This window comes from Megalobrama amblycephala, linkage group LG12 (genome assembly GCF_018812025.1).
Source record: "Megalobrama amblycephala isolate DHTTF-2021 linkage group LG12, ASM1881202v1, whole genome shotgun sequence".
In the NCBI taxonomy this organism is placed as follows: domain Eukaryota; kingdom Metazoa; phylum Chordata; class Actinopteri; order Cypriniformes; family Xenocyprididae; genus Megalobrama; species Megalobrama amblycephala.
Window position 1 is genome coordinate 13,258,120 of NC_063055.1, and position 13,425 is coordinate 13,271,544.

General features: G+C 41.6%; 1 protein-coding gene across 1 annotated transcript in view; it reads right to left on the bottom strand.

Moving 5' to 3' along the window:
• The window catches only part of rfx2 (regulatory factor X, 2 (influences HLA class II expression)), a 37,955-nt gene extending 35,548 nt beyond the window's left edge, over positions 1-2,407 (bottom strand). Inside the window, 1 exon segment of the mRNA XM_048208866.1 lies at positions 2,368-2,407. Within this exon segment, the coding sequence (XP_048064823.1) occupies positions 2,368-2,392 (25 nt within the window). The 5' untranslated portion in view covers positions 2,393-2,407.
• Between the last annotated feature and the right edge of the window lie 11,018 nt (positions 2,408-13,425).

Sequence of the window (13,425 nt, forward strand, 5' to 3'; positions counted from 1 at the left end):
GAATGTCTAAAGTGAAAATGATAATACAACAAAGCGATTCATGTTACTGCCTCCTTGGGATGAAAAGTGCTATGATATGAAGACTACATACTAAAACAATGGGACAATGGGAACAATAGGACAGGCTAGAATAGATAAATACGGCTTGTGTCCCTCCTTTAATGCTCGTTTCCTTTTTTGATTGTTGTATGGTCCACCCAACGCTATCTCACGACCAATTCGTACGTATTTTACGAGGTGGCTAATTCGTACGACCTCACTCGTACGAATTCAAACGAATCTGGCAACTCGTAAAATATGTACGATTTAGTAAAAAAAAAACATACTAATACGTAAAAGTGAGGTCATATAAGTGAGGTCGTACGAATTCGTACGAATTAGCCACCTCGTAAAACACATACGAATTGCTATGAGATTGGGTTGGTCCACCAGGCAAAATTTAAAAAGGCTGATTCCTTATTAAAACAGCAGTATACATCTCCTCAACAAGCCACATAATTTGAGTCTCCATTCATGTTTGTAGCACAAATGATATTGGGTGATGTGAACTACATCAAAGTTTAATACTAATGGTTAGGACTTGTTCAAATCCCCAAGTATGAGCAATAACAAAAGTGCTAAAATAACTATTTGTATGCAATTATCAGGCTGAATCTTCTTGGCTGCATATCAACCTGTCAATTCTGTATAAAGTTACAGGAGGAAGCTATTTCAGCTATGTTAAGAGTGAGAGATAAGATAAAGAGATAATTAGAGCCATAAACACAACAACAAAACATGATAATTATATCTATGGAGATGTGAGAAAGTTCAATCATCAGCAGTGCTGCTCACGCTGCCAGGATGGCCTAAATCTCAGTGCCAAAACAGTTTAAGCGCATTTCAACTCAGATCAGCTAATTCAGTTTGTTTTGTGTAATTATTAATGCTTGTGGTCCAAGTATTATGACCCCTTGCAGCACAAGGGCAGCTGTCGGGTGGGTACAGCAGCGATCTGCTCCGGGCCGGGCTTCTTCCACATGGGCTAAATACAGCACGGGCTCAATTATGCACACATACACACACGGGTCATCTGCCACCCCCTCCGACACCCTTCTCCCCTCATGGTGCATTGGTGTACACATACAAATACCTTTCAAAGGGGACCACTGCAGCTGTCTGCTTGAGAGCTGTGCTCTACTATAGTCCATTAAAAGCTCAGTGTGGTTTAGGGTTACAGTAGACGCTGCTACGACAATCATAAAGTCTCCATGATAGCAGATGACTGGAGCTGAACTCTGACCTGGGAACAGGACGCATACACGGGCACTGATAGATGATCTAACGAGGTGATTCACTGCACATGCATATACAGATTTAAGTATATAATATCACACTTATCACTTCCCGTTATGTAAATGTAGACACCGTGGTCCTGCTTTCATTGAATGATTTAAAGGGATAGTTCACCCAAAAATGGAAATCCTGTCATCATTTACTCGTCCTCATTTTCTTTCTTCTTTGAAGCATAAAAGAAGATATTCTGAAGAATGTTTCAACCACTTTTGCCCATACAATGAAATATTGAGACATTTTTCAAAATATCTTTTTTTGTGATTCACAGAAAAAGGTCAGTCGTACAGGTTATTTCTTAGGGATCGTCTTCTACAGTTCAGCAACATCTGGCAGTACTGACACTTCAGAAGGAAGTGGAAGTGTAAAATCATGGCGTTTATGTGAGTCACCAGCATTTCCTCTCTGTTCTCCTTTCACCCTTAACCTGCTTTGCAAACCCAGACTGTGCACGTCTATCACCACAAACAGAGATTGAAGAGAGCTGATTAAAAACCACTGACTTTTGAAAGAATAACACAGCACCCCCAGCCCAGCCCCTCTCTTTCCATAACCCAGGCTGTATTTGTGTATCAAGTTGCCATGTAAACATAACAGCTGCTTGGATCTGGGTTGCACGGAATTCCATTCCCATTCCTTTATTTTTCTTTGTGGTGGGTGTGTAACCAAATTAAAAGCTTGATTTGGACTACACTGCATTATGGGGCTTTGTCAAAACAAGTGAACAAATGGTTTTGAATTTGCCCACAGGTTTACAGCTAATCTGTTCCTCACATGTGCACAACAAATCTAGCGATATATAAATTATCTACACATCCGTGTTGTTTTGAAAAACTGTTTTGAGGTGAAACTTTGCCAAATATTGATTTCAGCATGATAAGATTTAGATTCTGTACAGTTAAGCTGCCTTGGCACCTAGAGTTTATGTTTGACTTAATATTAATTAGACCAAATGAAGAAGAGCATGATGAAGATTAAGTGGCATCAACATGAACTACTTAATATTCATAAGCTAATCTTCTTAAATTCACCTACCTGTCTTTTTCAGCAGGTAAACCATACTAGCTGTGATGAAAGAGCTGGCAACAGGCACAGCAGACTCACAAATGACAAAAATGCCAGTTTTTCCTATGACATACAGTAGTAAATATGTGAGGCCTTGAAAGCACATAACATAGGCTACACAAAGCAAGATTGCATACAAAAATAGCCCAGTTTAGTTAGGTTAAATTTATCATGCATTCACATTACTACCATAGAAACAGTTAAGCAATAATCTAAAATAAATTAAATGTCACTCACACACTATCAAAATGCCCTCTTCCTGTTCTTCTAGAAAGCACAGATCTCAAATAATGTGCGAAATGAAGCCATTAAACAGTCGGTTTGTATTAACTGAAGCTTTATTAATGTCAACTTGCAAAGAATTCAAAAGTTTGGGGTTTGGTGTTTTCGACTGTAATATTTTTTTATAATCCTGTGATGGCAAAGATGAATTTTCAGCATCATTACTCCAGTATTCGGTGTCACATGATCCTTCAGAAATAATTCTAATATGCTGATTTGCTGCTCAATAAGAATTTCTTACTATTACTACCAATGTTTAAAATAGTTGTGATGCTTAAATTGTGGAAACTGATATTCCCCCAGGATTCTTTGATGATGAGACATTTCAAAAGAACATTTATTTGACAGAAATATTTAGTAACATTGTCTGTCACTTTTGATCAATTTAATAAAAGTATTAAAGGGTTAGTTCACCCAAAAATGAAACTTCTGTCATTTATCACTCACCCTCATGTCGTTCCACATTCGTAAGACCTTTGTTCATCTTCAGAACAAAAATTAAGATTTTTTTAATTAAGGCTGAGAGCTTTCTGTCCCTCTAGAGAGATCCAACACAACTATCACTTTCAAGGTCCAGAAAGGTAGAAATGACATCATTACAGTCATATCATGTGACTCCAGTGGTTTAACCTCAATTTTATGAAGCAACGCGAGTGCTTTGTTTACGAAAAAAAACATAATTTACCACTTTACTTTTAAAAATATTGATCAGCAATGCACGTTCATGACAGCATCACGACGCTTGCGTGTTCATTATCACGCGTCAACACAACGCACATGTGCGCATGTGCGTTGTGTTCAGACTGACGCACCAACACAACGCACATGCTTGAGTGTTCATGAGCATCATGACGCATGTGTGTTGTGTTCAGACACACGCACACGCGCGAGTGTTCACGAGAGCATCACGACGCATGCGTGTTGCGTTCAGACTCACGCATCAACACAATGCACATGCATGAATGTTCACGAGAGCATCACGACATGTGTTGTTCAGACTAACACATCAACAACGCATATGCGCGAGTGTTCACGAGAGCATCACGACGCATGCGTGTTGCATTCAGACTCAAGCGTCAACACAACACACAAGCCCGAGTATTCATGAGAGCATCACAGCACGTGTTGTTCAGACTAACGCATCAACAACACATATGCGCGAGTGTTCACGAGAGCATCACGACGCATGCGTGTTGCGTTCGGACTCACGCATCAACACAATGCACATGCATGAATGTTCACGAGAGCATCACGACATGTGTTGTTCAGACTAACACATCAACAACGCATATGCGCGAGTGTTCACGAGAGCATCACGACGCATGCGTGTTGCATTCAGACTCAAGCGTCAACACAACACACAAGCCCGAGTATTCATGAGAGCATCACAGCACGTGTTGTTCAGACTAACGCATCAACAACACATATGCGCGAGTGTTCACGAGAGCATCACGACGCATGCGTGTTGCGTTCGGACTCACGCATCAACACAATGCACATGCATGAATGTTCACGAGAGCATCACGACACGTGTTGTTCAGACTAACGCATCAACAACGCATATGCGCGAGTGTTCACGAGAGCATCACGACGCATGCGTGTTGTATTCAGACTCTCGTGTCAACAACGCACATACGCGAGTGTTCACAAGAGCATCACGACGCATTCGTGTTGCATTCAGACTCTCGTGTCAACAACGCACATACGCGAGTGTTCACAAGAGCATCACGACGCATTCGTGTTGCATTCAGACTCAAGCGTCAACACAACACACAAGCCCGAATATTCACGAGATCATCACGGCACGTGTTGTTCAGACTAACGCATCAACAACGCATATGCGCGAGTGTTCACGAGAGAATTACGACGCATGCGTGTTGCATTCAGACTCAAGCGTCAACACAACACACAAGCCCGAATATAACACACAAGCCCGAATATTCAACACAACACACAAGCCCGAGTATTCACGAGAGCATCACGACGCGTGTTGCGTTTAGACTCACGTGTCAACACAACACACAAGCCCGAGTATTCAGGAGAGCATCACGACACGTGTTGTTCAGACTAACGCATCAACAACGCATATGCGCGAGTGTTCACGAGAGAATTACGACGCATGCGTGTTGCATTCAGACTCAAGCGTCAACACAACACACAAGCCCGAGTATTCACTAGAGCATCACGGCACGTGTTGTTCAGATTAACGCATCAACAACGCATATGCGCGAGTGTTCACGAGAGAATTCCGACGCATGCGTGTTGCATTCAGACTCAAGCGTCAACACAACACACAAGCCCGAGTATTCACGAGAGCATCACGACGCGTGTTGCGTTTAGACTCACGTGTCAACACAACACACAAGCCCGAGTATTCAGGAGAGCATCACGACACGTGTTGTTCAGACTAACGCATCAACAACGCATATGCGTGAGTGTTCACGAGAGAATTACGACGCATGCGTGTTGCATTCAGACTCAAGCGTCAACACAACACACAAGCCCGAGTATTCACTAGAGCATCACGGCACGTGTTGTTCAGATTAACGCATCAACAACGCATATGCGCAAGTGTTCACGAGAGAATTACGACGCATGCGTGTTGCATTCAGACTCAAGCGTCAACACAACACACAAGCCCGAGTATTCACTAGAGCATCACGGCACGTGTTGTTCAGATTAACGCATCAACAACGCATATGCGCAAGTGTTCACGAGAGAATTACGACGCATGCGTGTTGCATTCAGACTCAAGCGTCAACACAACACACAAGCCCGAGTATTCACTAGAGCATCACGACGCGTGTTGCGTTTAGACTCACGTGTCAACACAACACACAAGCCCGAGTATTCAGGAGAGCATCACGACACGTGTTCAGACTAACGCATCAACAACGCATATGTGAGAGTGTTCACGAGAGCATCACGACGCATGCGTGTTGTGTTCAGACTCTCGTGTCAACAACGCGCATGCGCAAGTGTTCACAAGAGCATCACAACACGTGTTGTGTTCAAACTCTCGTGTCAACAACGCACATCCAACACAACTATCACTTTCAAGGTCCAGAAAGGTAGAAATGACATCATTACAGTCATATCATGTGACTCCAGTGGTTTAACCTCAATTTTATGAAGCAACGCGAGTGCTTTGTTTACGAAAAAAAACATAATTTACCACTTTACTTTTAAAAATATTGATCAGCAATGCACGTTCATGACAGCATCACGACGCTTGCGTGTTCATTATCACGCGTCAACACAACGCACATGTGCGCATGTGCGTTGTGTTCAGACTGACGCACCAACACAACGCACATGCTTGAGTGTTCATGAGCATCATGACGCATGTGTGTTGTGTTCAGACACACGCACACGCGCGAGTGTTCACGAGAGCATCACGACGCATGCGTGTTGCGTTCAGACTCACGCATCAACACAATGCACATGCATGAATGTTCACGAGAGCATCACGACATGTGTTGTTCAGACTAACACATCAACAACGCATATGCGCGAGTGTTCACGAGAGCATCACGACGCATGCGTGTTGCATTCAGACTGAAGCGTCAACACAACACACAAGCCCGAGTATTCATGAGAGCATCACAGCACGTGTTGTTCAGACTAACGCATCAACAACACATATGCGCGAGTGTTCACGAGAGCATCACGACGCATGCGTGTTGCGTTCGGACTCACGCATCAACACAATGCACATGCATGAATGTTCACGAGAGCATCACGACATGTGTTGTTCAGACTAACACATCAACAACGCATATGCGCGAGTGTTCACGAGAGCATCACGACGCATGCGTGTTGCATTCAGACTCAAGCGTCAACACAACACACAAGCCCGAGTATTCATGAGAGCATCACAGCACGTGTTGTTCAGACTAACGCATCAACAACACATATGCGCGAGTGTTCACGAGAGCATCACGACGCATGCGTGTTGCGTTCGGACTCACGCATCAACACAATGCACATGCATGAATGTTCACGAGAGCATCACGACACGTGTTGTTCAGACTAACGCATCAACAACGCATATGCGCGAGTGTTCACGAGAGCATCACGACGCATGCGTGTTGTATTCAGACTCTCGTGTCAACAACGCACATACGCGAGTGTTCACAAGAGCATCACGACGCATTCGTGTTGCATTCAGACTCTCGTGTCAACAACGCACATACGCGAGTGTTCACAAGAGCATCACGACGCATTCGTGTTGCATTCAGACTCAAGCGTCAACACAACACACAAGCCCGAATATTCACGAGATCATCACGGCACGTGTTGTTCAGACTAACGCATCAACAACGCATATGCGCGAGTGTTCACGAGAGAATTACGACGCATGCGTGTTGCATTCAGACTCAAGCGTCAACACAACACACAAGCCCGAGTATTCACGAGAGCATCACGGCACGTGTTGTTCAGATTAACGCATCAACAACGCATATGCGCGAGTGTTCACGAGAGAATTCCGACGCATGCGTGTTGCATTCAGACTCAAGCGTCAACACAACACACAAGCCCGAGTATTCACGAGAGCATCACGACGCGTGTTGCGTTTAGACTCACGTGTCAACACAACACACAAGCCCGAGTATTCAGGAGAGCATCACGACACGTGTTGTTCAGACTAACGCATCAACAACGCATATGCGCGAGTGTTCACGAGAGAATTACGACGCATGCGTGTTGCATTCAGACTCAAGCGTCAACACAACACACAAGCCCGAGTATTCACTAGAGCATCACGGCACGTGTTGTTCAGATTAACGCATCAACAACGCATATGCGCGAGTGTTCACGAGAGAATTCCGACGCATGCGTGTTGCATTCAGACTCAAGCGTCAACACAACACACAAGCCCGAGTATTCACGAGAGCATCACGACGCGTGTTGCGTTTAGACTCACGTGTCAACACAACACACAAGCCCGAGTATTCAGGAGAGCATCACGACACGTGTTGTTCAGACTAACGCATCAACAACGCATATGCGCGAGTGTTCACGAGAGAATTACGACGCATGCGTGTTGCATTCAGACTCAAGCGTCAACACAACACACAAGCCCGAGTATTCACTAGAGCATCACGGCACGTGTTGTTCAGATTAACGCATCAACAACGCATATGCGCAAGTGTTCACGAGAGAATTACGACGCATGCGTGTTGCATTCAGACTCAAGCGTCAACACAACACACAAGCCCGAGTATTCACTAGAGCATCACGGCACGTGTTGTTCAGATTAACGCATCAACAACGCATATGCGCAAGTGTTCACGAGAGAATTACGACGCATGCGTGTTGCATTCAGACTCAAGCGTCAACACAACACACAAGCCCGAGTATTCACTAGAGCATCACGACGCGTGTTGCGTTTAGACTCACGTGTCAACACAACACACAAGCCCGAGTATTCAGGAGAGCATCACGACACGTGTTCAGACTAACGCATCAACAACGCATATGTGAGAGTGTTCACGAGAGCATCACGACGCATGCGTGTTGTGTTCAGACTCTCGTGTCAACAACGCGCATGCGCAAGTGTTCACAAGAGCATCACAACACGTGTTGTGTTCAAACTCTCGTGTCAACAACGCACATGCGCGAGTGTTCATGAGAGAATTACGACGCATGCGTGTTGCGTTCGGACTCACGCATCAACACAATGCACATGCATGAATGTTCACGAGAGCATCACGACACGTGTTGTTCAGACTAACGCATCAACAACGCATATACGCGAGTGTTCACGAGAGCATCACGACGCATGCGAGTTGTGTTCAGACACTCGTGTCAACAACGCACATACGCGAGTGTTCACGAGAGCATCACTACACATGCATGTTGTGTACACGCAGGAGCTGGCATTGTTGCGTGAACGCCTTAGATAATATTATTTTGTAAATAAAGTAGTAAATTATGTTTTTTGTTTTTTTTTGCACAAACAAAGCACTGCCACTGAAGTCACATGGTGTACTGTATTGATGTCATTCCTAGCTTTCTGGACCTTGGAGAAGTAGTTGCGTTGGATCTCTATCGAGGAACAGAAACCTCTCAGACTTCATCAAAAAGATCTTAATCTGTGTTCCGAAGATGAACGAAGGTCTTACGAATGTTGCATGACACGAGGGTGAGCAAACAATGACAGAATATTCCTTATTGGATGAACTATCCCTTTAATTTCTTTCTTTTCTTTTTTTTTTAAATCTAGTTGACCCTAAACTTTGAATGGTAGTATATGGCTGAACCAATGACTTATCTTGGGACAAGACAACTTGTTTACCTGAACAATAACAGGTGGGCGGCAAAAGGAGTGTTTGAGAAACCTGTATGGAAATCATAATTTCTTGGAAAATTCCATTTGGAGGGACAGGAATTACACATCTCCTGTTACTGGGGCCCCCTAGTGCTCTGGGCCCTTGGTTGAATCCAAATTTGCCCACTGGATTAAATTACATTAAAACGAATAATTTAAATGAAATTCTTTGATTATAATAGGTGGAGTCTACCCTCTCAGACTCAGACAGCTATAGGAGCTTAGTGTGCAAACCAAACCTCACAAAAACTAGCTTACTGGACATTACACAGCCCAGAAAACTGCGACTGGCCCCATCAATAATTAACTTCAATTACATGAATCATTCATTTCTCCTCCAGCCTGGACATGCACCTGTAACAACATATTTCATTACAGAAACCGGATCTTAGGGCTTTGGAGATGTGGCGTCGTGAAGATGCGTTTGGGAAGGATTTCAGAGCTCAGTGAAGCACCTGACAGACACGTCGGCAGCTGATGTGAGCTCTGCTGCTCACCCCCTTCAGCTGAGCTCAGGAGGGACCCATCACACACAGCGACAAACACACTCCCACTCTGACAGGCAAAAACGCCTCGCCTCAAACATCCTCGAATGGGTGCTGCAGAAAAGGTGAAATAATCGAAACTATCCAAGCATGATGTTATAGGTAGTGAAGAACCGGCCAGCCAACATGGTTTGTGTGTTGAATCAGGATCTGCCTCTCTCTCTCTCTATGCCAATTACCCTCATTATCAGCTGCGCTTTCTGTGGCACGGACACTCTCAGCTAAAGAGAGATCAATAGAGAAGCACGGCCCAATAAGGGGCGACACCTGGACCACATGCTATTGTCATGAAGAGGGCTCATTACCAGGCTCTCTGCTGAGCAGGTGTAACATCACCACGGCGACACGATGCAACTCCAGAAAAATTACAGCAGCTTTGGATGAGTACAGTCAAGCTGTTGTCAAACAGTTAGCGTCAGGCACCCCTGATCTCATTATGATGATAATGCAAATACATATCTCATTTGCTCACAATTACTACAGTATGGCATTTCAAATCACTGACACAACTAATCCAACAAAGTTTAAAAAGGTGGGGAAAATATGCACATCTATTATCTATTATTCATAATTGAAAAAAAGGTTTTGTTTAGATATTAGTCCTAAAAATAATAATTTGAGGTTTCCGAAAAATTTGGAATATTTTTGCAAATGCCATTTAAAACAGTGTAGTTTTTTAAAATAATGTGGGAGTATAAAACATGGGGAATGAAGCAATATAAACTCTTATTACTATTAGTTAATATTATTATTTATATGAAATTATGCTTTTTTTATGCCATTTAAAATATGATCTGCAGATTGGTTTTTGGGTTAGTGACAAATAAGACTGTCCAACATTATAAAAAGAAAGAATCTTTTACAAGTAAATGTTGGAAAACATTTGCTAAATACAATTTTGTATTCATGGTTGGTTTCATAGATTTAAATAAATAAATTGATAGCATTTTTTTTTTTTCACAAAAGTTTTGGTTGATAGACATCAAACATGTAAACGCAATAAAAAACACTTTTTTGCAACTTGAATAATTAATTGTAAACAACTTGATTCATATTTTCATATATATCATAATCTTTACAAATATCATGTACTGTATTTGACTGAACCCATGTTTTTGCTTGGATAAAATTATCTTTTTTTTTTTTTTTTAATATGTAATGACCTTTACAAGAGTCATTAGGGTCTAAAGGGGTCCTCTCTGATTTATGGTTTCTTGTCACATGACAATACATTGAAATGACTTAACCACACTAACTTTGTGGTCAAAAAGGGTTGATTTAGTGGACAAAAGTTTTCAAATATTAGTAAAATTATAAAATAAAACTACTTCACTACTTTGTTAATTAAAAAGCAATCAATTATCATGACAAATGACTTAAACCAAATGACTGCTCACAATTACTACAGTATGGCATTTCAAATCACTGACACAATTCCAAACCCCCCCCACCCCAAAAAAAAAAAAAAAAAAAAAAATCAAGAATATTAGCTTTTCCATTATTTTATTAGTTAAAATCTCCTAACAGTTACACCACCTACTAAACATGTTTTACTTTAAGTCTTACAAAAGAAACTAAAAAGCCTTGTTCGCCGTCGAATATGTATAGAAGTCAATTTTGTATAAATAGCATTTTATTGTGCTTTTGAATAACTTAATCAAAGATTAGGACAAAAAACACGAGATTCACGTCATCGATCCTTTAACAACATTAGTCCAGATAAGAGAATACGATTTGAACCGGATGACAAGAAGGTAAATTAAATTCCCTTCAAAATTACGGAAATATATTTGCATCTAATAACCTACATCTAAACACCTAAATAAACATAACATATGAATACTTTGTGAAGTCAGTATTGCCGATGACGCTCATATAATCAGAAATGCATCACTTTTATCGGGCACCGCTATTCTGACTTGAGCAACCTGTTGATGCATCCAAACATGAAGCTTCATGCCCCAAAGAAACATGACAGGACTAAAAACGACATTTATCATATAGGCGATGTTTCTGTTCAAACTCAAGACATGTAACCTGGGCTCGTTAGTCATACAGAAACAGACAGGTCCACATCAGTGTCTTCGAATCAACTCACACACTTCCACGAGAATTTAACGGCGGAACAAAGCAGTTAAGTTGCTCCTGTGACAAATCTAGCTGTTATTAAAACAGTTCCAGCTTTTAAAGAAAGTTTACCTAGTTAAGTAACTGGTTAGCCGGTTAGCTCGTGAATGAACCCATCTATAAAACATATTAATCTTACAAACGTAATAACCAACATGTATGGCATTCAGCGTATAAACAGATCACTTGGATTTCTCGCTAATTAGTTTAACCGATCTCCAAACAAACTGACCGAAGTTGGTAAACCAGATGAGCTAACCAACTAGCGTGCTAATGTGACTCTAATAGACAGCGAAGGAGATCAGGGCGTGAAAACACGTCAAGATGTACATTACTCAACCTCCATGGTCCGTTAAATTTACATTCAATTCGTTTTGATCTCTCTAAGCAGTAAAAAGATATTCACCTCAGACTTTTGCTTAGATCTGCCCTGGCTTTACAGTTCTTTTCCCTCTCTCTCCTCCAGTTGCTGCTGCTGCTGCTGTTGCTGAGTGTTGCTCCCGTTGGTAAGTAACTGTCTCCACGACTACAGTCACTATGGCGAGCGGGGGTCTCGAGGCAACTGTTGCTACCGTCCTCTTCATACGTCAAGGGCTAAAAAGCGAAAGGGGGAGGGGCCAAACTCGAGCCCCTCCTAACGCATTCTGCTTCGGGCACGAGCGGTTAATGTTTGATTCCCGCGGCGAGCGGCGCACTAACGCGCCTCGGCTCTGCTTTTCTCCGCCAAATGTGTCATTTTACCGCGCTAACTGCCAGATAAAGGTGATAATATGGCCAGGTTCTTTGGTTATATGTCTTTCCGCATGGGTTGCCAGTTTACAGCTGTAAAAAACAAAATTCAAGGCTTGGCTAGTCTGTACATAACCTATTCTAATACACGTAATACATTTACAATGTGATATCTAAACAACGCAGCTCTGTAAACTGTAGTACAATCTATAAACTTTAAAACTAGGTAAATGTTATTCTACGTTATTTCATTAGAACTGTCCATGATGTCAGTAGATCAATTTCAAGCGTAGTTCCCCACAATCACCGCTGAGTGGCAGTATATCACCGTGAAACAAACACTCAGCCTCATCGGGAGGAGATGTGGAATACAAGCCAACTGGATTATATTTTATATACCTGTAATAAGTTTGAAAACATTACAATTTGTAATGTTTTTGAACGACGTCTCATACTCACCAAGGTTGCATTTATTACCATTCAAACATTTGTGGTAAGATTTAAAGAGAAAGAGAAATACCTTTATTCATCAAGGATGCATAAATTGATCAAAAGTGACAGTGAAGACATTTATAAAAGATTTCTATTTAATACCTTTTAATACATTTCAAAGAATCACAAAAATGTAAAGCTGCACGTCTGTTTTCCACATTGATAATAATAAAAAGAAATGTTTCTTGTGCACCAAATCAGCATATTAAAATGATTTCTGAAGGATCATGTGACACTGAAGATGCTGAAAATTCAGCTTTTCCATCACAGGAATAAATAACATTTTAAAATACATTTAAATAGAAAACAGTTCTTTTAATTTGTAATAATATTTCACAATATTACTGTTTTTACTGTATTTTTGAGTAAATAAATGCTGCCATGGTGAGCATAAGAGACTTATTTTAAAAACATTTAAAAATTGTAATGTTTCCAAACTTTTAACAGGTACTGTACATGAAGTAGTTTAAACTATTCAACGATAAACATTGAAATAATTTTAAACAGTATTATGCTGCA